This window comes from Pleurodeles waltl, chromosome 11, assembly GCF_031143425.1.
Source record: "Pleurodeles waltl isolate 20211129_DDA chromosome 11, aPleWal1.hap1.20221129, whole genome shotgun sequence".
In the NCBI taxonomy this organism is placed as follows: Eukaryota; Metazoa; Chordata; class Amphibia; order Caudata; family Salamandridae; genus Pleurodeles; species Pleurodeles waltl.
In genome coordinates, this window is record NC_090450.1 from 943,609,132 (window position 1) to 943,634,581 (window position 25,450).

Below are 25,450 nucleotides of genomic sequence, written 5' to 3' on the forward strand. Positions count from 1 at the left end.
AAATACCGTATTATGTGCTCTAACCCTCTGCCTTCTAAAGCATGGCAGTGTATCTGCTTGCAGCATACATGTAGCTCAAGGTTCCCATCACGTCACAGGTAACAAGTTTTGCAAGGGTGGTGCCTGCAGTCTGGGAAAAGATTGACAGGCTGTCTTGGGACTACAGACTTTGTGCCTTAGATGCCTGGGAGTGCTAGGAAATATGACAATGCCTGCGTCATGAATGAGAGGTCTTTTCAGACCCCACAAAATTGCAGGCCAGAGCAGGCACTAGGTCAGCCCTTTAGCCTGCTTAGGGATTGTATTAAAAAAAAGCTGTGTTGCACAGTAGTGCCTGGCTGCCGGACTCTCTTCTCAGCAAGGACGAAAGGCAGCCAGACACTAAGGGCAGCACTTGACATGGGCTTAAATCTCTGTTTGTTAATTAAAAAACAACTTATGCGGATGGTAATTGCTCTTGATACTTAACATCTACATAACTAGAAAATTGATGTAGGCTCCGCCCTGGCGCCCTCTAGTGCCAGCCGCTGCTGCTGTTAGCAACTCAACAGCATTAACACGACCTCAGTTACGTATTGGGTAGGGTTCTGCAGGGCTACAATAACCTGTCTTTCACATTCAGTGCTGGTGCATTGAACAAAGTTCACTCATCACCCGTGGGTGTTGAAACAAACCTTGTAGAGCTGAGCCAGAGACTCAGTTTATGCAACAGGTAGATTCATGGCTTCTACTGTGGCGCTGCATCACCATGCCTGATTACTTTCCACTGCGTTATCCAGGAATGTTCAGTCTTCCCTTATTAACATGCCCTTCGATGGCTCCTGCCTATTTGGTGGCAAAGCCGATGCGGCCCTTGAGCGCTTTTGCAAGAGTGTCACTGCCACATTCTTTGGACTTTCCCTCTTGACTCGGCAGCAGCAATAGTCCTTTTGTCACTACTGCGGACGCAAAAGGGGCTACCTTGGGCGTACGCAGCCTCAGTTGTACCCAGGCCAACAGCCTGCCCAGTCCTTTCGGGGACAGGGCTGTGGAGCCCATGCTTCTCCGGCTGCCGCATCCTCCAAGCCTCATTAGGGAGCCCTCCATCCAGCACAGCCATCCTGTTGGTGGCAGACCCCTCCGGCCCCAATGGTCAATGATTACATCAGATAAATGGGTGCTTCACATCTTGCATCACATTCCTTTGATGCTCAGTCAGCCATTCTGGGGATTGAAGGTAAATAGCTTGTTCTACTTCTATCAGCAGATGTCTCACCTTAGAATAGATACCCAAGCAATTCCTTCCTGGAGGTGATTCTGCAAATTTATCTTCGATAATGTTTTTTCTTGTAGAGACTATCTAACCTCAGATTGCTCACCGACCCTCCAACCCTCCCCACTCTGCGAACTGGACTCTTTACCAAAAGGTCCCTTTAGACACTGCACACTGGTAAAATACATAACATTGGCTTTTATATGGTTCCATATTTTTGTTGCGAAAATACTCATGAAAGAAATTGATGTCATCTTACTGGCTTGGCGCATATATAGGCACAGTGGCGTCAGTTCCAATGCAGCCGAAGCAGAGCCAAGCAACACCGCCTACTGGCACGCAGATGTTATGTTATGTCAATGGAGCTTATAAAGCGCATGTTCACCAGTCGCTTTCATGGCACTGAGGGGGGAACAAAAAAGAGGATACAGGAGAGTGGAGAATTAGCTACAGCTATAGGCTTGTCTGAATAGCCAGGTATCTAATGCTTTCCTGAATTCTAAGTAACAAAATGTTGATCTTATTTCAACGTGGAAAGAATTCCATAGGTTGGGAGCAATGACTGAAACTGTAATGCCATCCAGCCTCTTCCTCTTGAGCTTGTGGATTGATATGTAGTTCAAATGGGCCGATCGTAATGAGCACTTGGGAGTATACTTATGTAGCCGGGAAGTGATAAAAGAGGGATTTTCTTTGTGGAGTGATTTGAAAATGATACACCCGACTTTGAAGATCGTTCTTTGTTCCACAGGCAGCCAGTGGAGAGTTATCTGGAGAGGGTTGAAGTGGTTTTGCTTCTGTTGTTTATAGATTTTATGGGCTACCTGGTTCTGGATGATTTGGAGCCTTTAAATAACTAATTTGGTTAGGCCAATATGTAGAGTTGGCATGGTCAATCCTAGAGAGGACGAGGGTGATAACTGGTTCAGGTTTTCTGGATTCAGTCTGATGCCTAGAGAATATTCTAAGGTGAAGAGCCTGCAGATAGATAGAGTCTCTACCAGAAAAAGTGTTACCGAAGGTAAGTAAATTGTTCTACTGTGGCTTATTCCTGGATACACATACATTCTAGCATGCTCATGCCACATCACGCACCATCTTCTATGTGCTGTCCCTTTTCACAGGTGCATGCATATCCTGACGCACAGGCACAGCTGCTCACGCTATTCCTCCTGCTCTGTACCATCTCTCAGGCACAAGTACATCTCATGTGCACAGGCAACCGCTCGTGCAATTTCTCCTGCATTGGACCATCTCTCAGGCACACACACATCTGTGTGCTGCACATACCTGCAGGCCAAGGGTCGAGTTAAGCACACAGCAGCTGAACTCTGCTAGGGTGGGCCAGGAGGCACCACTTCAGTTACATAGGTAAATCGGACCTTTTCAATCTACTGATTACTAAAAACATGTGAAGGCCATAGCTTTACGCCTCCTGAGAGTAGCTCTTTTGGCACCCCTTTCATCAAAGCACAATGCAGTCCATGAGACAGGCTGAGGTCATAGCTCACATGCATGATCTGTGTTACCTCAAACCAAAAATCATTACTATGGATCCAGATATCACAGCAGCTGGGGCGCTCAAAGCAGATGTAAACATCTGTCACCATGCAAGGGCATTTTCCATCACCACCAGGTAGATACTGTAGTGCCCCAAGAGGAATGAAGAGTCTCTGGGACTATTGCATTACAGTTGGTTAACCAAGATACTCGCTCTGTACAACTGACCATATAAGAGCAGAGAAGCAATCAATCACGTTTACTCTAGGAGATGGCAGAGCATTTGGAAATCGGATACTATGTGATTATATTTTGTACACTCAGTGCACAATCAGAACTACAGCTTAGAATGAGAACAGGTCTTTAGTTGTAAATGGAAAAGTTAGGGAAGCCAAAACTATAATACACCCAGATACACAGAAGGCCCGAGCGAGTTATGGCCCGAAAAAGATGTGACCCGGAGTGTAATATAGGGACTATGCAGTAAGTCACTATAAACAAATAACATGAGGCTGTGTGTCACACACTATAAGGAGAAAGTAAAGGCCCCAATAATGGGGACAGCGTGTATTTTACAAGGGAAGGCCAGGTTCAACCTCTGCCCTGTAGAGGGCCAACCATGAACTTTGATCATCTCTCACACTCACCCCGTAGCTCGATCTGATGTGACAGTTTTCAGCTTCTGCCAGCAGGGTGTGCAGGAACATATGCAAGGGGGCCTTCAGCCTCTCCCCTTCAGCCTCCCCTGTGGAGTGGAGCCTAGGTTCTGCTGTTGAATGTCTGAGTGGACTTGCAGATGGTCAGGTTTACGGGGGGAAATCACAGTGCAGGCCAGAAAAAGTAAAACATGAACAGTGTAGACATAGGGGTTTTACCTCTACAACCTCCAGGCGTGTTGTGCTTTTGTTTGTTTTGGTTGATTCACAAACCTTTCCTGACATTGCGATGAATGTGTCTTTGGTTGCAGCTGTTATTCTTGCCCTATGGATCTTTCCAAGAATAATCATACAGTGAAGGAAGATGCTATCCTCCTCTTTGTGATGTTCTCTTGATATGTTCCTGTCACAAACATGGTCCTTTGACTGGAATCAATTCTTAGGAGATAGTCTTGCATACAAGGATGGAAGAACAAATTGGGTGATATTTGAGAAGTGCTTAGTAAGACAAGTACATTTTAAGCATGAACTCAAGAGCACAAGATCAAGGAAACAAAAAGTAAAGTTGAAGGAAAGAGAGCAGAATTTTATGTCTGAGTTTCTAAGTGCGGCTGTTGTTACCTTGGATGTCAATTCGCTTCCCTACCTTGGCTGTCTAGAGCCGTTTAGTTCAACTACCAAAATGAGGGACGGTGATAAAGTGAAAACATGCCACATTTGCATATTTTGTACTTTTTTTTTTTTTACCGGCATAAGCAGCCATGTTTGAAAAACAATGGCTAAGTGACAACCCTACGTACGGGAGAGGTTACTGGAGGCTGGGGCCATAGCGTGTTCTTTTTTATCTTAGAAACTGAACATAGCTCAGTCTTCAATCAGAACTACTCTTCCTGATGCAGAGAGTCTGGTGATTATCCCCTAATTACACCCATTCTTCTCTCCTTGATGCAATGTATGACGTGAACCACCTCTGCCTTGCATCTGTGCATTGCATCAGAATATAACAAAGTAGGATTTAATGTACAGTGTAAAAAGTATATGTTTCAAAAACATTTACACAGTTTTTAAATACATTCTTTTTAATCTACATAGTGAATCACAATTCACTTCTTTCTCTGCAACCCGAAGTCTGACACACGGTGACTGTGAAGGTTTCAGGGTGTTATCTGTATAACCATGGGAGTAACTTATTTTTTATAGACCACATCATGTCTGTTTTGCCCAAGTGACACAAATAACAAGTGTTACTCTCACCAAATGTAATGGTACACAAATTATCAACCTCGAAAGAATGGAGTGCAGAGTTGACCTTGCTAGGGTTTGAACTTGTGACCTGCAGATCTCTTCTGGTGCCTCTGCCTCCCAAATAGTTATTAGGTATTGGGCAGGAACATGGGAAATACAGGTGTGCTTTGTGGGGCTGACCTTGCTTCATTTACCCATTTCATTGCGTCTTGTACTGACCATCATTATGGTAAGAATCCAGTTCTTCGAAGATTCCTTGAACCAAACTAATTTAATGAAAATAAAACCTGACTACATGTTGAGCAGCAAATAGGTAATTAGCCCCATGATGTGAAGAAACTAGGTTTACAGTCAGGATTATGAATCCTGAGACTTGGAGTTAAAAATATGAATGTATTGAGTTGTAAATCTGGAATGAAATGTAAATCAGGCTAAAAAACATTGGAGACCGTAAATCTTACGAGGCAGATCAATTCAGAGCTAAGGAAGTCTTTCCTCCATTTTTGCAGCATCATCCTTTCCACTGTGAACATCAATCCAACGGTATCATGAATTTAGGTACGCTAATTTTTCATGGGTAGCATTCATTTTGGTAGGCAGAATTACCATAAAAGCACAATTTGTGACCTGTAGAATAGGGAATTATGGGCAATTTGGTGTTACTGCTTCAATTTCTGGCAGTAATTCCCAAAACTCAAGCCTTTTGCTTTGAACATATTCTGCCAGGTTTGACCTGGTGAAGTTGTCTCTGGAATCACCCGAGGTGATTCCAGCCAAATGAGTGCATTACTCAGACGTCTCATTTTGGGCAGGAACTCCTGTTTACACGCAAATGGGAAAATTTGAGTAAGCCTTAATAAGGGACTTTATGGTGAAAGAGGTTTAAATAAACAAGGTGCTTGGGTTCTGGTTCTATAGGCGCAAATTACAATAAAAATGAATTCAGGTAAATAACATTTATGAAAATGTGTCTTCCCACATGTACTACTAAGCAGTACACTTACATGTGCCGAGATCTCCCCATGGAAAACATACAAGCGGTAGAGATTAAGGACCTGATTTAGATATTGGCAGATGGGCTACTCTGTCACATCAATGACGGATTTCCCATCTGCCGAACTCTAAATCCCGTAGAAAATAATGGGATTTAGATTTTAGTGGATCGGATACCCGTCACCTTTGTGACAGAGTAACCCATCCGCCAATATATAAATCAGGCCCTTATTAAGGCATTAACACTTTAAGTAAGTCACTAACTCTTTAATTAAATTATTTGACAAGTTAATTTCGTCACTCTGGGCCTATTCATGATAGGCAAATTTATCACTTGTAAATTTACTCCTTTTAAAATCTTCTTCTGCACCTAGATGTTAATCTACAGCTGCATGCTAATCCCGATTCCAGAGTGTAGATTTACATCTAAGTGTAGAGTTTCATGTCTCACTCCCTCATTTTAGAGGGTGGAGACATCTAATTCTAAATTTACAAGTGACAATTAACTACTAGTCACTGTTCACATGTAGGTGGAGTTCTCCACCACTGTGACAGAGATCTCCCCATTGGAAGCTACTGGGAAAATTATTAAAGTTTATTAATGTTTAAGAAACAATTTCAAATATTTGAATAGAAATGTAAAATAATGTAGTACAATATTAACAACAACAATTGCAATGTGTCCCACGGGCTCCCCAATCCCTAAATTGCAGCACGTGGACGAGTGTGGGAACCCAAATCAACTGTAGAAAACCACTCCATAATGCAGGAGAAACCCACGCAAACTCCTGGCGAAAATGTAGTAAGATTTTATTGAGGCAACGCAGTCAATGCGTTTCAACACTAGGTGTCTTGATACCGAGTGACAGTCAACATAAAGGACAGACATTAAGTAAACTTTCCCAGTGATGCAAACATAAATAAAGGACTGCCACAGTAACAAAGTAAAGAAGTGCCATCTTGAAATAATGACTTTTGCCTAGAAAATCATAATTAAGTAAAGGAATCATCAAATACAATATTACATATTCCAATCGCAGTCATAATATAATGATGGGTAAAGGCAAATAATCTTCTCGTTTTACATGTATTGATGTCCTGTGCCCTAATGATTAGTATAGCACAGACTGTGGGAAAGTGGGGAGAATTAGCTGATATGTGCTAAAATACCGTAGTACACAGCCCTGGAAGAAGTTTCCCAGATTCTAAACAGGATCCTGCCCAAGTGGGTAATTACATTGAACATATATTTACACAAACATGCTTAATCCCAGAGATCCATATAACATCTTTATGCAGTGTAGCACAACTGAGCCATTTCTGTTGACAAAGGAATACGTACATAACATAAAGTGAACTGATACTATAATTTGCATATCTCACAACTCGTGGCAAAGCAATATATGAAACGAAAAGCGTACTTAGCTCAAGCAGCCAGATAACACCTCAACAGAGATCCCACATACCACCTGCATAAAAAAGGGATATAAGAAATGTTAAAATTAGGGATATTACAAAAAAGAGAAGAAAAGAAGTTAGCAGAGAAACCATGACCTAGTATGTTCAGACTCAATTTCAGTTCAACCCAAACATACAGATAATTCTTCATCCATATTTAATCCTAAAGGATGAAGTGTGTTAAACCTTATAATAATATATCTAGACTCCAGTTTGCACAGTTACAATCCCCTGTCCCCACCACGGATACTAGGGGGGGCCCGATCTACAGCAAAGAATTATAGAAGGCTACTGTTAGAAATTGGGTTTTTGGTTGGCAGTCAGGTTACCCCCTGTCCTAGCAAGAACCCTCACTGTAGTCATGGTAAGTCACACACAATCCAAATTATCCTGTGCCCACCCTCTGGTAGCTTGGCACTGAGCAGTCAGGCTTAACTTAGAAGGCAATGTGTAAAGCATTTGTGCAATAAATCATACAATAACACAATATAGTACCACAAAAATACACCACACAGTGTTTAGAAAAATATATAATATTTATCGGGTTATTTGCAGGTCAAAACGATAAAAGATGCAATATGAAATTGTAGAGATATCACTGAAAAGTGATATAAAGTGTCTTAAGTCTTTAAAAAGCAAACAAAGTCTCTTTCAAGCACAAACTACCTGGTTTGGAGTGAAAAATCTCCACAGAGAGCCGCAGAGGAGGAGATGCGTGGAAAAATGGTGTGTGCGTCGGTTTCACCCCTTCACACACAGACTTGCGTCGTTATTTTCCACGCGGGGAGACGTGCGTCATTCTCCGGGAAGAAAAATGGTGTGTGCGTCGGTTTCGCCCCTTCACAAACAGACTTGCGTCGTTATTTTTCACTCGGGGAAGACGTGTGTTGTTTTCCGGCACGCGGACCATCTCCTTCTGTGGGTCGCGGGATTACCAGATGTCCCAGGGTCTGTGCCTGGAGTCCTAGGCTTGTTATTCGGCTGCGTGTCGTTCCGGTGGGCTGTGCATGGAATTTTCTTCCTCACGGCAGGCGTTGCGTCGATTTCCTCTCTGGAAGTCGGGCGGCATTGTCCAGGTGGGCCGTGCGTCGAAGTTTCGGTTGCACCGCAGGCGTCGCGCCGAGCGGTGTCTTTCCGGATCGGCGTGCAGTGAATTTTTCACCGCGGAGCAAGCTGTGCGTCGAATTTGTCAGCGCACAAGGAGTCCAATTGAAAAAGAGAAGTCGTTTTGGTCGTGAGACTTCAGGGAACAGGAGGCAAGCTCTATTCAAGCCCTTGGAGAGCACTTTTGCAGCAAGACAAGAGTTCAGCAAGGCAGCAGTCCTTTGTAGAAAGCAGTCAGGCGAGTCCTTTGAGCAGCCAGGCAGTTCTTCTTGGCAGGATGCAGGTTCTGGTTCAGGTTTCTTCTCCAGCAAGTGTCTGAAGTGGTAGGGCAGAGGCCCTGTTTTATACTAAAATGTGCCTTTGAAGTGGGAGAGACTTCAAAGAGTGGCTAAGAAGTGCACCAGGCCCCCTTTCAGTTCAATCCTGTCTGCCACGGTCCCAGTAGGAGGTGTGGCAGTCCTTTGTGTGAGGGTAGGCCCTCCACCCTCCCAGCCCAGGAAGACCCATTCAAAATGCAGATGTATGCAAGTGAGGCTGAGTACCCTGTGTTTGGGGTGTGTCTGAGTGAATGCACAAGGAGCTGTCAACTAAACCTAGCCAGACGTGGATTGTAAGGCACAGAAAGATTTAAGTGCAGAGAAATGCTCACTTTCTAAAAGTGGGATGTCTAAAAATAGTAATATTAAATCCAACTTCACCAGTCAGCAGGATTTTGTATTACTATTCTGGCCATACTAAATATGACCTTCCTACTCCTTTCAGATCAGCAGCTACCACTTCAACAATGTATGAGGGCAGCCCCAATGTTAGCCTATGAAGGGAGCAGGCCTCACAGTAGTGTAAAAACAAATTTAGGAGTTTTACACTACCAGGACATATAAACTACACAGGTACATGTCCTGCCTTTTACCCACCCTGCACTAGGGGTTACCTAGGGCACACATTAGGGGTGACAAATATGTAGAAAAAGGGGAGTTTTAGGCTTGGAAAGTACTTTTAAATGCCAAGTCGAAGTGGCAGTGAAACTGCACACACAGGCTTTGCAATGGCAGGCCTGAGACAAGGTAAAGGGGCTACTTAAGTGGGTGGCACAATCAGTGCTGCATGCCCACTACTAGCATTTAATCTACAGGCCCTAGGCACATATAGTGCACTCTACTAGAGTCTTACAAGTAAATCAAATAGCCAATCATGGATAGACCAATCAACAGTAAAATTCACACAGAGAGCATATGCACTTTAGCACTGGTTAGCAGTGATAAAGTGCCCAGAGTTCAAAAGCCAACTACAACAGGTCAGAAAAAATAGGAGGAAGGAGGCAAAACTTTTGGGGATGACCCTGTGAAAAGGCCAGGTCCAACAGCTACTGTTGCTGGAATGATGTTCCTTAAAATGCATGGCCACTAGATATTGTTTGTCTTGATAGTTTATCACATGCATGTGTTCTAAAATGCTCTTCTTGGCTATATGAATTGTACTGCCTATGTATAGGAAATTACATGGGCATTTGAGCGCTTATACATAAAAATCAGAGTTGCAGGATAGTCCTTGGTAATTTTAAATACATTAGCTGTCCTAGATATGGTGAAGGATGTACTTTCTTGCTGAATTTGCAGGCCTTAGAATTCCCGCAAGGCACAAAGTCTGGTGTTTTTATTTTACCCAAAGAATCAGATGTTCTTATAATCATACTGTGGCATAAGACATCCTTCAAATTCCTATTTCTCCTAAAAGTGATAATGGGTTGAGTAGATATATACTATGATATGGTGTCCTCTGTTTTAAAGACATTCCAATGTTTGTGGAGGATTCTGCAAATCTCTTTGGCCTGACTATTATAGGTTGTAGTGAAACTGATGTGGACCCCTCCCTTGGTGGTTGATTTGGTCATATTAGTATATTTTCCTTTTTAATCATGTTGACTTTGGTAACCACTGCCGAGAGGGTTTTGGTGTCATATCCTCTTTGGCGAAAACGGTCTACCATCACTTGTTTGTCTTGTACAAAGGCAGTGTCACTGCTGCAATTGCGTCTTGCTCTGATGAGTTCCCCCTAAGGTATACTATATATCAGATTTCTGGGGTGACTGCTGGTAGCGTGTAATATGCTGTTGCCCACAATGTCTTTCTGCAATAATTTATTCCCAAGAGTGGAATTATGGACTTCTAGTTTGAGATCAAGGAACTCAAGGGAATGCTTGTGAATAGTACTGGTGTCAAATCATTAGCACTGAGCTCCCTAACAAACTCCTCAGCAAGTTGTTCAGATCCTTTCCAGATGACAAATATGTAATCAATGTACCTTGCCCAGAGCACCACATGGTTGTCATAAAGATGGATATTAGACACAACCTGTTCCTCCCACCAGCCCTTGTACAGACATGCGTAGCTGGGGGGCGAAACAAGCTCCCATTGCTGTGCCCTGGGTCTGATGGTAAAATTGGCCATCAAAAACAAAATAGTTGTTTTTTTAAACAAAAGTCTATCATGTCCAGGATCATTTTGTTATGCAGGAAGAGGGACAGTGACCTTGCTCTAAGAAAGTGCCTTCATGCCTTAATGCCAAAATGATGGGGAATATTCGTATAGAGGCTACTTACATCCAAGCCCTCCAGTAAGTAATCTTCCTTCCCCCTAATGCCCTCAATAATACTGAGAAAATCCCCACTGTCACGTACATAGGATGGAAGTATCTCAACTAATGGCTGTAAGAAAAAAAATCAACATACCTTGAGGTGCTTTCTAAGAGTTCAAGGAGGACACAATAGGTCGACCTAGTGGGTTTATTGGATTTTTGTGTATTGTAGGGAGATGGTATAATACTGGGATCCTAGGATGTTTGTCCAACAAAAACTGATATCCCCCCCACTCCAGGAGGCCCTTGTCCCTCCAGTCCATAGATCTGTCCCAGTATGTTTTGTTGGTGCTGTCAATGTCAGATTTGGAACTAGGGGTGTAGCATGTAATGTCAGATAATTGTTTGTGACCTTCAGCAAGATAATTCTCCTTAGACATAATAACAATATTCGCACCCTTGTCAGAGTTGCAAATCACAATGTCATCTCTCCCCTGCAGTTCAGAGAGGGCTTTCCTCTGTGTTGCTGTTCAATTGGGAGGTTTGTTTTCCCTTTTGAATCTAAGGGTCTTGAGAGTCCTAATGACTCCCTTCTCAAATACGTCAATCCCATCATAGACAAAAAAAGAACGCTTTTTTGTCTTCGTGTATTGCCTTGCCATGTGTTTCGAGATATGCATGTTACAGTATCAGTTCACTTTGTTATGTACGTATTCCTATCCTTCCATAAACCCCTTCTTACCTTTCTCTAACCCTTTTCCATTTTTCTAGTAGATATTCCCCATTTACCCACCACTGTCCCTGGGTCTTCCCACATTTACTACTAAGTAGTACACTTACATGTGCTTAGATCTCCCCATTGAAAGATGCAAGAGGTGGAGATTCACCCTCTTAGATTTGAGGATGTAGGTTTTGAATCAGGCCTTTTGTTTTCGTCAGGCTGAATATTCAATAAGTTAAATTGTGATACAATCACATCTTTTCTGACACCTGTTCATTAAAAGATGTCAGTGGTTGTTCCACCATCCTTCATAATTTTCTTATCTCTGTCTTGTTCTCCACAGCAGGACCCTCGCAGCCCAACACCTGGCACACCACGGCTATGGACGATTTCACAGCATTCCAGAGGAAGTGGTTTGAGGTTGCATTTGTGGCAGAGGAGCTACTGCACTCGGAAATCCCAGCCTTTCTCCTGCCCTGGTTGCCCAGCCGTCCCGCTTCTTATGCAAGTAGGCACAGCTCCTTTAGCCGCAGCTTTGGAGGACGGAGCCAGGCAGCAGCATTGTTAGGTAGATACATAGTACAGACTGCCGCTTGGGGATGCAGAGGAGGGGAGGCCTTCATCAGGGAGCGGGTCAGCGCCGAGTGTCAAGAGAATGATCTCACATGGACGATTAGCAAAGCTACCTAACTTCCTCTAAGCAATTGTGATGCTGACCTTCACACCTCTCAACACTGATTTGGTAAGAAAACCACTCAACGTCGCATTTATGTATGCTGTTAAGTGGCATGTTCAGTTTCAGAAGAGAACCCATTACTCAAATGAATATGGAAACCAAATTCCTCTTTTACTCACAAAGGTGATTTAGAAACATTAAGTGGGCAAACCTGGTATGCTGGGAAAAGAAGTTAAAATCCACTGGCATTCGGATCCCAGGGAAAGCTGGACCTTGCTCTTAAAAGTTGGGAACCCTAGTACAAGATGTGAAAGCGCACCTGGAAGTGGATAGGTCTAGCACAGTATGGGGCAGGCCGCATGAGGTGGGTAACAAGTATAAGATGGAGCAGGGTGTCTGGAAATAGAGAAGTCTGGTAGAAGATGGGGTAAAGTACCTGAATCTGGTTCCAGATCTTGCAGGACTACCAGAGGTTGGGGCTGCTAATGCAGGGAGGTCTAATCCAGGATGGGTTGGGCACTTGGATGATCAGAGCACCTGACAAACACCAGTGGGGTACCAGACAGGGGACTACATTTGGGAATGCTGTTGGCAGAACACCCACAAGTTGGAATGCTAGAGGAAGGCATGGCTGAACAAATGAATGCTGGGAACATTAATGGGAAATGGGACCAAATGTTGAAAACATTAAAGGGAGTTGAGTCAAAACTCTGGACACTTGAATGATATTGGAAACTTTGGTCAGATCGCCTGGCATTTACAAAGTTGGAAAGTGTGACATTGCATACTGTGTAGGGCACCAGGAGAAATGTGGACCGAAAGCTTGTGACAGTTGAGCCACTACAGATACAATTATTCCAGGATTTTGTTGGATCAGATCCTCAATAAAAGATGATTGAGAGACGACGGTCCATGAGACTCTGTATACAAGATGATTGAGAGGTATTGGTAAATGGTTGTGCATTTTAAAAGATACTTATAGGATTCCTGGCAGATGCAATGCCAAAGATGGTTGTCAAGTACTGGTGAGTGGAGCTCTTTATAAAGCAGATTCCAAGGTACTGGTAGAAGACAGGTCAGAGATATTAGTTGAAAAGATGTCATAGAAAGATGTTCAGTGCACCTGGTACTTAACATGTGTTCATGAAGTTGTCCTTGAAAAAATGATGCTGGGACAGGGCCTCTTTGAAAATGTTTGTGTTTTCATTTATTGCTTGAAGTTTACTTAGAATGGGCCATTATGAAACATAGAGAATTTATTGTAGACGGTTGGTGGAGCATTAAATTGGTGAATCCCCAGTTTTTGTGAGATGGGATACAGTTTGAAGGCTGAGAGCAGTCAATGTCCCTCTTGGTGTGGAAGGAGCATGCTATTTGCTTTTCAAAAGCTTGCAATATCCTTCTTACTTCAGAGATTTCAACTACACAGTCACTGTGCTCTTGTATGTGCCTTCGCTTTTCTCAACCATCAAGTCTTAGCCATCCACAGTTACTTTACTTTTAATTTTTATTTCAGTCCCTTATAGTCCATGACTGGAGGCGGGCATAGTGGATACTCTTGAACAGAAAGTAAGAAATAAAATATGTTTGGATGTCAAATATCAAGTGACTTTCAAGTAGTAGCAGAGAGGTGGTGGAAATCACCCATCATTGAGATTGGAATGCTAATGCCTTATTTTCAGAGGGAAGAGCCTGATCACAGCCCTTCCATTCTTACGTCCATGTGAGTTTATTGGTTCCACTCTTGGCTCGGGCTGCATGCAGTTGATTTTTTTTCTTCACCTTCCCTTCCTCCCACCTCTGTTCCCTAAATGTCAGTCTGTGATACAAATCTGCATGCAATTATATGGGCTTTGGAGCAAGCTTTGTATAATTACTTTCTCCTAAATCTCAAATCCCCCTCTCCTCAAATTAATGATCATGTTACCGTTCCCCAACAAATGTTAGTCGTTGTCGATGATTCCCAAAACCATATTCCCTGTGGTGGGAAAATCCTGCATGCAGTAGTGAGTAGTCTGTAGACTGGTTAGTGATCATTGTTCTTGCCTAACTGTGAATGATCCGCTAACCATAGACCTGCGCCTGTTGCTTTGCAGTAGTATCTGGTTGAGCCAGTTATGCCTTATCACACTGCAAGCCAGAATACTGACTGCTTTTATTTTCTTGCTTTCCATTCCACCGTAGCAGCTCAAGTGCCTGAGCAGAGGACAGTAACACTGGATGTGGATGTCAACAACCGAAGTGACCGGCTGGAGTGGTGCAGCTGCTACTACCATGGAAATTTCTCATTGAATGCCGCTTTTGAGATCAAGCTGCATTGGATGGCAGTGACAGCAGCAGTGCTCTTTGAGATGGTGAGCTGCTCTCAAGAGATCCTGTCTAAGGTGGTTGCTGTGCAGATACTTTCCTATATTGTTTGCAACCCACAGGCCATTATGGAATATGTAAGACTCCTGGCCAGACATATAGTTGCATTTGAGAATATGGAGGGAAAAAGATCATCCTACAAAAATATTGTTGTAAGAATATCTATGAAAATATTGTGAATTTAAATATATTTAGCTAAGTATAGATTCTACGTCTATGCAGCATGAAGATATATATTTAGCTATTAATATGTGGTATTAAGAAAAATAAGTCTGTACTTACCTGTGTGTACCTTCACAATAATGTGACAATCAATATTATGACTACATTATTTGTGCAGGATGACATTTAAAAAACAGTATTTTGGTAGAGTACCCTGGTGCCTATAATAGCCTGGTACAGCCTTGGCAGATTCATTCACATTTCAGGATTCCTGTGACTGGGCTCTGCCCCATTTCTACCAGCGGCTTGGATTTGCTCTGAAATCCCATAATTTCCCTGTTGAGCAGTCAATCCCTGGTCACATTGTTTTTGATTTCAGCATTTAAAGAATATGAATAGCTTAATTGTCTGCCTTTTTACCTGTGCTTGGTGTATACCACTGGAGTAGATTGCATGCTTTGCTGTTTTCATAAGTGTAACATCCCTTTCAGGCGTCATAGGTGAGCCAGGCATACTGGGCCCCAACCATTGTCGTTGAGATAATTTGCCTCCGGTCTTCTGGGGTCCATTTTCCTATGGCTGTTCAAACTGGGCCAAGTACAACTCTTTCTGGTGGATACTTCTAACCATAGATTCCTCACTTTGGACCAACCACTAGACTGGATCTGGATTTTTTTCTAGCAATTCCCTTGCGCATCAGTAGGTGGCATTGGGCAGCTCCATGTCGACTCTGTTCCATCCCATAAGTCATGCCCGAACCCCATATAATCACCACCCCTGTGTACTGATGTCAGTTCCTTTCTTTCCATACCTTCGGATGTGGATCCAGAGCTCTCTTCCTCAACTTTTCTGTTGTGTGACAGAATTTCTTGTAAAAAAAAAATTCAGTGTGCAAGGGATATATCTACTCCACAAACTACATGACTTAAGCCCTACAGGGACTTTCGCAAACGGATTTCCATGATAGACCTTCACCAGATTTGCCTCTGGTGCTTGGGTTTGTTGCATCACTTCAGGTCTTGCAGAGATTGCACCAGGATGAATCCAAAGGCAATTCTGGACTGGGAAGCCATTCTACCTCAACAAATATAATTGTAGACTCATAAAGGCTGGTGTCGGTCGAAGTTGAAGATGCCGACCCACTCCCTCGATCAAGGCTGGTCTTGGGGAAGGTCCTTTTCTCACTCGTAGTCGTCAGGCAAGTTAAAATCAAAGCGAAAAACATAAGAAATTGAAGCGCGACTCTCCATCTTCCCACCACTCTCGTCAGGAAAAGTCACATGGACATCAGGGTGCTCTCTATCTCAGTCCTGGTTTCCTACCACAGAGTTGATCCCACAACCTTTTTTGATACAACCTAATTTGCTTGGCCCACTGGCAACACTGTAACAGGCTGAGGCCTTCAAGAAGGCCATGCTGCACATCTTTGACACCCTTTCAGCTTTCTCTGGTGCACCTCCGGGCCCCAGGGATCTGAAGAGGCCTCCGGTCGGATTACCGTTGGCAGATCTATTCTTGACATAGTCTGTGTTTTTGGACTCCCCTTTGGGGTCTGCCCTGACTCCAGGGCCAATACCCACCCTTACTTCATACCTGGCACTGAGACTTGCACCAGATCCCCTCAAGTTGACGCTGGCACTGGCGTCAGAGGAGAAGCCTATTGTTCTTTCAGACTCTTAAGTGAATCTGGCACGAAGTCGCATCCACTCAGCTTCAAAAGCAGCCATTTCAGCCCCATTCTGTTTCCCTTGCCTCCGACTCTGACTAACATGTGGAAGGAGATGACAAAAATGATGCATCCCACTTCTATGATGAAGAGGATCTTTTTATGGCTCTTCAAGATGCCAGTTGGTTGGGCATCTCCCCGGACACTGGGTTGAACACATCCAGTGGCCCCTCCACAGAGAAATCAGTGTCATTTGCCCTGATGATAAAGAGAGCTGAGGACTGATTGGACCTCCAGCTCCTATCTGTTGAATTCAAGAGCATTATCTTCACCAGAGTCCTACAACCTGGATGGACTTCCACTGAACCCCACTCTCTCTTAACAATGCTGTTACAGACACATTCATGGGCTATTGGTCCAAGTCAGTCTCTTGCCCGCCCACCAGATGACACAGACCAGCCCCCTTTCCTCCTTCAACAGCCTGCATCTGAAAGCCTAGTGGCATAGGTATCTCTGTCAACAAGCAGATCCAACCCAGTTTCCTTCCCTTTAATGCCTCCTGACAGGGAATCCAAGCATATGCAGGATTCCAGGAAGCAAATTTTCTCTTCAGGCATCCTCGCCCTCTTCTTAGTGAATAAGAAGTACATCCTGGGATGCTAATCGCATGCGTTGTATTACATGGTTGATAAAGATCTTGCCCAGAGTCTCTGAAGAATTTCACACCAATCTAGCACTGATTGTACAAGATGGCCAAGACACAGCAAAACAAGTCATCCTCTCTGGGTTGGACACCAAACAGCCGATTGGGCAGAAGATTCGGTATCAGTGTGATGCTTTGGCGCCATGCGTAAATGCGATCTACAGGTTTTTCAAGTAATACCCATGCGTCACGATTGGACATGGAGTTTGATGGCACCTGTCTCTTAGGACGCAAGGTGGACTCTGCCTGAAGTGTTTTAAAGAAAGCAGAGCCACAGCATCCTCAGTTAGCCTTTTCACATGCATGCCGCATTATACTCAGAAGTTTTGCCCCTTTTGTGGCTTAAAGAGAAGCTTGGATAACAATAGCACCAAAGTTCACCTCCAAAACAAAAGAAATCCCAGATCTTTCTAGATCGGGGATCTTGCCAGCAGCATCCAGGCCTTCAGGGGAAATGTACTGCTCTGCCCGCCCCCACCACCACCATTAAACCACTTTAGCTTCCCCTCGGTGGCATACGACCATCCTGTTGGAGGCAATATAAGGTATTACTGCCACGGTGACAGAGTGTCACATCTGACATATGGGTGCTTCAAAACTTTCAGTAAGGATGTGCACTACCATTCTTTTCCACTCCACCGCATAAACCACCTACACCAAAGCGGCTGTCAGATGATAACTTGTCTATCCTAGAGAACGAAGTCCAGGCTCTTTGGGATAAAGAAGCCATAAGGAGTATCCTGGTATCGGAAATAGGGACTAGATATTACTCCTTTTATTTCCTGGTGTCAAAGAAGGATGGAGGCCTTCATCCTATTTTAGAACTTCTTCATCTCAGGTTCTTTCTCAAGAAGGACAAGTTCTGAATGCTCACACTGGCCCGTATTCTTTGTGCTCTGGATCCAAGCGACTGGATGGCTATGTTAGACTTGCAGAACCCTTCTTTCTACATCTACTTCCAGTTTTCTGTGCTCTCCTTTGGCCTCATCAGCACCATTTGGGTGTTCACAAAAGTCATGGTGGTGGTCACAGCACATCTTCAGAGGGTGGGAATACCAGCTTTCCCATACGTTGACGACTAGCTTCTGAAGGTGGGCTTGGCACAGTCAGTTGTAAACACCCTAAAAAAAGCAGCGAACCTCCTCACGTCTTTGAGGTTCTTGATAAAATGCCAAAGTCACTCCTTATTCCTTCCCAGAAGCTCCCGTTAGCGGATATGGTGCTGTTTTGAGCCTTTTCACAGGCTCAATGAGTTCAGAGATTTTGGGCTATGATCCTGATGTTTTATCCTCTGTCCTGGGTCTGTGTGAGAGCAGGTTTGATGATTCTTGGTTTTCTGTCCTGCATCTTGCTTGGGGAACACACTATATGGCATATGCATACTCTGTAGTGGGATTTGGCTCCACACCAAGGAAATATGTCGGATTCTAGCCGTGTTTAGAAGGAGACTGTGAAAGACCTGCAGTGGTGGCTGCCTAACTACTTGTTGGACCTTTGGTAGACCCCTCTTCCTATTCCACCCAGAACTGACAGTCATGAAGGATGCATCATTGCTGTGTTGGGAAGGTCATCTGGGAACAGTGAAGGTCAGAGTACTGTGATCTCCATCAGAGACCCACCTCCACATCAGTCTGTTGCATGGTGCTAAAGGCTTCTTCCATTCATCAAGGGGAGACTGGTTCAGGTTCTCACAGACAACACCACTACCACGTGGTACTGCAGTAAACAGGGCGGAGTGGGGTCCTGAGGCCTGCGCCTCAGAAGTGGATGAGATGCCAGGGCATCTCCTTAGTGACCATTCACCTGGCAGGATCTTTGACCTCGAGGGTAAACTTGGCCAGCCTAGCACAGCAGATTGCTAATGTAATGTAACAGTTACACTCAGAAGTGGTGCAGGGTGTCTTCCAGCAACGGGGAGAACCCTGGCTGAAATTTTTTGCCACAACAGAGAAAATGTAGTGTCCCATCTCTTAAATGTTGAAGTTCCCAAGGTGACTCTCCCTCGGCGACAGTTCATGCCTAGAGTGGAGCTTGAGGCTCCTATATGCCTTCCAGTCTCTTCCTCTCCTGCCCAAAGTTATGCCTAAAGAAGATCAGGAACGACCAGGCCCAAATCATATTAGTGGCATCATATTGGGCTAGGAGAGTGTAATACCCAGAACTTCTGGCCATGAGTGTCTGGCCTGCACAAGCTATATCTCAAGCATGGATCTGCAACAATTGACTACTTTCGACCTCCCTCCCAATGTAGTGGATGTCATCTTGGCAGCCAAACGTCCATCCACAAAGATATATTTGCTGGATATTGGGAGAAGGTTGTGATTTGCTACACCTCTCAGTGGATAGAACTGAAACAAGCCAAGTTGTTGGAAATGTTGCTGTTTGTGCTATTTTGGCCATGCATAGTCTTGTTGTGGCCACAGATAAGTTCATTATTCAGCCTTGTCGGCCTTTTTGCATTTAAAAGATCAAACTTAGTTTAAATCACCCTTTCTGATGCATTTTCAGAAAGGGTTACTACACATGATTCCATCCAAACTTTAATTTGGTTCTAACACTCAATGTGTACCCAATTAATGTGTACCCAATTGAGCCAATGCACAACGGCTCTCTCTGTTTTCTGACAGTTAAAATAGTCTTTCTCATAGCAGTAACGTCACTTTGTCACATGAGTGAGTTGTCTCTCCAGCACCATATACCACCTTTTTTCTGGTGTTACAGACTAGAGCAACATTTCTGCACAAGGTTGTGATGCCTTTCCATGTCAGACAAACCATCACCTTTCAGGCATTCTTTGCTCCACTTCATCCCTTGAAAGAGGTAAAGGGACTATCATTTTGGATCCCAAAAGAGCAAGGACCATCGGGTGGATGATCAAACCTCACAAAAATTCGAGCAAGAACAAAGAAGGGTACGGCAGTGCAGAAAACAGCCATTTCACTGTGGATTGTCTTCTACATCAAAATCTCGTACACATTGGCCAAGAAGCAGCACCCAGCGGGCTTGATAGCTTATTCTACCAGAGCCAAGGTTGCTATTACTGGGTTGTCACAGGAAGTTCCTATCTTGGACGTCTGCAGGTTGCAACATTGGCGTCAGTATCCACATTCACAAAGCACTACAGCCTTGATAGCCAGATCTGTCAGGGGGGGAAATTTTTCTTGTTTGGTGCTGCAGAACCTTTTAGTCTGAGCCATCCACTGACCCATCACCTTGAGAGGTACTGCTCTGGTGTCTATTCACTAAATGAGGAATCTGCAGTTAGAAGTGTGCTTCAGAAAAACAAGTTACTTACCTTTGGTGTTATGTGTATTCGAATAGCACATGTCTTCCCTGCAGTCTGGGTGCGTATCCCTCCAAATGTCTGTAAACCCAAGGTGTGACATTATTGTTTTTAAGTCTGCAGTCATTCTAGACTTGGTGCCCTATCTGGGGGTATGTCTATCCCTGTCCCCGTCTATAATACAATTGAAGTCCCCCATCCAGAAAATGTCAGACTCCATGTGCATGGACAGTTCACTAGCTAAGGCAGGGTCATCTGTATTTGGGGCATAGGAATTTAGTATCTCTAATTGCTGACCATCCAAGGCCCCCCTAAGCAGGATGTACCTGCCTTTTATATCTTCCTCCACTGAGTACAAGCTAAAAGGGTCTATCCAGGTATGCACTCCCCGCGCAAAGGATGAGAAAGTAGCATGATCATTTTGGCCCCTCCATTTTTTGGCCAGCTTTTGCGCTTCGGCGTCCGTTAGATGAGTTTCCTGCAGGCAAGCTATACTGACCCCGGGCAATGACATCACCCTGTATCTTTTTGTAGCAGTACCAAGCCCTCTCATATTCCAAGTGAGAAGTGTATAGGTGGTTCGGGCTACCATTGTGTTTGATATTCCAAATGTCTCCGCTGTGGGGGTGCCTTCGGACCCTCCCAGCTACAGTGTGCAACACGAACCAACATGTATAACATAAACAACTGAATCAAGAACTTCCCCAAAAACCTCCCCCATTCCACGGACAACCATAGCATGAACGTAAGTCTATCGGAGCCCACCCACTATTGTCTCTAGACACTGACACTCCCCTTACTAGTCCAACCTGGACCTGTGCACTTAACTGTCTACTCCCCCAATACCAAATTTATACAGCATCAAGGCACCCTGCTATCTGCTTACTATAACAACCTGAAGCATGCATTAAAGTCAGCTTGTTGTCTCCGCTGTACCCTGTGGCGGTATGTGGCATAGCATATCTAGGAGGATTCAGCCCATTGTGGTGCTTGGCGAGCACATGTTCCTTGCCGAGTGCTTGGACCCCCAGTGTTCTGAACAGACAACCGCCACATCTCCACTCCGGTGCCATGGTCCTCAGCCCTCCAGCAATGCCCCCCGTAAGGGGCCACATCCGACGCTGTCCCCGGACTGGAGTCCCGGCTGTGCGAGATCAAACCCACCCCCCACCCCCGAAGGTCCCCTCTCCGGTGCCCAGCTTTCCTTCCCCTGGGAGTTCTACTGCGACATGTGCATAGCGCCATCCTCCCCTTTGCGGATTCTGTGAGTGGTCGATGAGTCCCGCTCCCAGGCCTCACCGCCGAAATTGGTAGGAGCTCTACGTGGTCTCTCGTCCTGTGTCCTTTTCCCTTTCCTGATCTCTCGGCACCGGCCTGTGGCCTCAGGCTCCCCAATTTCAAGCCAGTCCCACACCTTGTGTGGCTTTTCAAAAATGTGTGCTTTGCCATTGTGGAGGATTTTCAATTTAGCAGGATACAACAACATATATGTCAGTCCCATGGCCTTTAGTTTCTGTTTTGCTGTCAAGAAGGATTTGCGCTGTTCCTGCACCTGTTTGGTATAGTCGGGAAATATGGCAATACAGCAGTTTCCATATTGGGGGACCTACTGCTCGCGGGCGGCTTTCAGTATACAGTCTCTGTAATTCAGGACTTTAGTAATAATGGCTCTCGGACTGGGCGGCGGGACCTGGGCCCTATGTGCCCTTTCAATGACAAAAACCTCAGACAGACCACGGGGCTGCAGTGACGACCTGATCCAATCCTCCAGGAATCGCTCCAACGAGGTCCCATTTGATTTCTCCGGGAACTCCAGCACCCGAATGTTGCTGCGGCGGGAGCGTCCCTTCACATCTTCTGCCATCTTGCCAAGCTCGGTCACTTCGGCACTTACAGTGGTCATCTGCCTCTTCAGTGTCCCTATGTTGGTTTCCGTTGTGTTAACTTTCTCAGACTTTGCAGAGGTCTCAATAAGTTACGGTTAATGGACACAGTCTCTATCCGGTGTTCCAATGCGGAGCAGAGTCCCTGAATAGCCTTCATCAAATCTGCTCTTGTGGGCTCCCCCGTGTCCCCCTCCGGGGGTGTCCCCATCGCCTTCCCCTGCCTGCCGCGTGTGCAGCTGCATAGGTTGTCGTGGTGTAGTATATTGTGTGATAGAGTGCCTTCGCCGCTCTGTCTTTCCCCATCTGCGCACTCGGTCCGTACCCGTGTAGTTCCAGGGTGTTCCCGCCAGCGGACAAGAGGATGTCATCACGAGCAATCAAGCTCCTCTTTCCACAGGAAATGTTGTCTGTTGGAGCCCAGCAGCCACTCAGATGGTACCACCGGCCGGCGCCCCTAAGGTGTCACATCTCCCCGTGGGGAGGGCAAGGGAACCAGTCACCGGCTCTCCGCCAGGGCCCCAGCAAAGCCCACCATTCGCCGGGCGCCCCAGGGCACCGGCTGGTCAACTGGCACTCCCCTATGCCACCAGTCCATGAGGGAAAGGGTGCCCCGCTGCTCCAGGTTCCAACGGCCACCAGCAGCCAGTCCAGGGGCCACTCGCTGTCCAAAACACACTCCGCTCCCTCCAGGCCCGCCCTGCCAATGGTGAAGCGCCCCTGCGGGGCCCGTTTATGTCCCATGCGGAAATTCATGTCAGACTTCACTGCTCCGGTCTGCAGGTGTCCCGCGACATCCTCCTCGCACCTCCTCCCTGGTCCCGTGTCGCCAGAGCTCACCTCATAATGGGCTCTCCCCTGCGGTCCAGCGCTCTGTCTCTACGCGGCGAGGGAGGACCATTCCGCTCCGCTGGCCTCCATACAGCTCCACACAGGAGCCGCCCGCAGCCGAGGGGGAAAGCCGCCCGCTGCTCCACGACTACCTCATCAAGGCTCCAAATCGAGATGGACTGCCACAGGCCAGCCGCCAGAACTGCCCTGTTATCTCAGCCCATAACGGTCAAAGGCAAGCCTCCTCCTCACGTCGCTGAAGGTCTCTCGCTGCCGGGGAAACCGCCCCGCGAAGGTCAGCCTAAAGGCTGAGAGCCCTGCTGCTCAAGGATATATAAGGGGGCCCACTACGACCCCCAACGCTCGCAACAGCCAGCCTCAATCCAGCCCGACTTACAGGATCACCGGTGCCCCAGCCAGGAGGCGGTCCCCCGGTCGCCCTCCCTCACCTCCAAGCTTTCAGGCGCTTTGTTTGTGGCCCACACTGGCTGTTGCAGGCCTCCCTCCGCGTTCCGCAGCCCAAGGGAGCTATTTTCTGGGGGCACCAGGCTCCACAGCCGCTACACACCTTGTGCCTTCAGTAGAATTGGCTGGGTGGCAGGATGAGTCAGGATTTATGGAGGAAAACCTCTGTATTTGGGAAGAGAGCTCAGGGATCACGTCCTCGTTGGCATCTTGTCAGGCCACACCCCCTGTGATGCGTTTTTTTAACATTTGTTTCCACCAAAGCCCTTTTTGAATGCCAGTTGGATTTGAATTTAGTCCTTAAATTCTTGATGTGCATCCCATTTGAGCCGTTTCTGACCTTTAAATTCAGTATGTCCCCACCATAACGTCAACTAAACGTGTGAGAGAACTTTGGGCTCTCTGTATAAATACACCTTACACAACTTTTTCCCAGATAAGTTGGTTTTGAGGATCCAAGCTTCCTTTTTTCCGAAAGTGGTTACTCCATTTCATGTCAGCCAGGCCATCACTCTTCTGGTATTCCTTGCTCCACCTCATTGCTTGAAGCAGGGAGGGAGCTCCATTATTTGGATCCTAAAAGAGCCTTGAGTTTTTATATTGATCGTACCAAGAAACACCAAATGGACGATCAGCTGGTTGTAGGGCTTTCTGGAGTAAAGAAGGGTAAAGCTGTGCAAAAAACAGACCACCTCCTGATTGATTGTTCTCTACATAAAGATCAGCTATGCACTGCAGTAAAAGCAGCTCCTAGAAGGCTTACAGGCTCATTCCTACAGAGCAAAAGCTGCTTTAGCAGGCTGAGTGCCTTCCCTGGACATCTGTCAGGTAACCACGTGGGCTTTTTTACACACATTTGCAAGGCACTACTACCTCGACAGTCGGGTTTGCCAAGAGGGGCATGTTTGTTGTGCAGTCCTTCAGGACTTTTTAGTCTGAGCCTGTTCGCAGGCCCGTCACCTTGGAATGTACTCCTTTGGTATCTTTTCATAAGGTGAGGAATCTGTGGTTAGAAGTGTCCATCTGAAGAATAAGTTAGTTATTCTCTGTAAAAATCTTTGTGGTTGATGCTCTAACTGCATATTCCTCACCCACGCTCCCACCTCCCTGTTCTTCTAAATGGACCAGTTTCCATCTAAAAAGGTCCCAATCAAAAAATCTGTGTGTTCATCATACCATTTGGTCAAAGGACTCTGCGTCTGGGGGCATAGACAGCCTATAAAGCAACAGATTGCAGTGTGCATGGGTGGTGTTCATATGTGGTTGCACTTGATACACCTGGAGCGGAGCAATGTTGGCACAGAGCTGCCTGACGCCACCTAGCAGCGAGCAGGAGAACTGCTCTGAAAGATTCTGGATCCAATCTGACGCCTGGGGATTATTCACAAGGTGAGAAATCTGGGATTAGACTGAGTATCCACCATAAAGATTATTCCTGAAGGCAGGCAACTTATTCTTCTCACAGCAAGCAGCACTGGGGCTGTCTCATAGCAAGAATAGCCAACGCATGGGCACAATGAAATGTGAGAACTCTCACCTGGCTGCCATCATCCTTTCTAAAGCAGTAATCAGTGACATACAAAAGGGCAAGCATGGCCTAGAAACCCTCAATTTGAATCTGCAGTCCCACTTTTTACTCCTACTGTCCATGAAATAGCAGTGCTCAGGAAATCCAGTCAGCAGCCCCTTTCTAACAAAGGGGCCTTATTTAGATATTGTAGTAAAAATAGATGTGTTTGACCACTGACTTTGTGTTGCACCACTTTGCATATTAGTTGTTCTGTGTTCACCAGTTGCAGATTACATTTTGTATTCAGTTTAGCTGCCTATTGGCTTTATCGTGGCGTTAGACATTGCAGATGAGACATTGCAGTTGAGCTGTGTTTTTCCACATGGTAAACTGAGCTTGTG

General features: G+C 45.5%; 1 protein-coding gene and 1 long non-coding RNA gene across 10 annotated transcripts in view; one reads left to right on the top strand and one right to left on the bottom strand.

Moving 5' to 3' along the window:
- Window positions 1-7,116, bottom strand: part of LOC138266366 (uncharacterized) — a 73,635-nt gene extending 66,519 nt beyond the window's left edge. The window contains exon 1 of the long non-coding RNA XR_011199494.1: window positions 7,068-7,116. This is a non-coding gene — a long non-coding RNA (uncharacterized lncRNA). The remainder of the gene's footprint in view (window positions 1-7,067) is intronic.
- The window catches only part of DEPDC5 (DEP domain containing 5, GATOR1 subcomplex subunit), a 401,482-nt gene that overhangs the window by 306,694 nt on the left and 69,338 nt on the right, over window positions 1-25,450 (top strand). For 6 of the 9 annotated variants that reach the window (XM_069215090.1, XM_069215098.1, XM_069215096.1 and 3 more), the window contains 2 exons: window positions 11,847-12,071; window positions 14,364-14,533. In XM_069215090.1, coding sequence (XP_069071191.1) covers window positions 11,847-12,071; window positions 14,364-14,533 — 395 coding nt within the window. The remainder of the gene's footprint in view (window positions 1-11,846; window positions 12,072-14,363; window positions 14,534-25,450) is intronic. The other 3 variants (XM_069215095.1, XM_069215097.1, XM_069215094.1) reach the window with 3 other exon arrangements.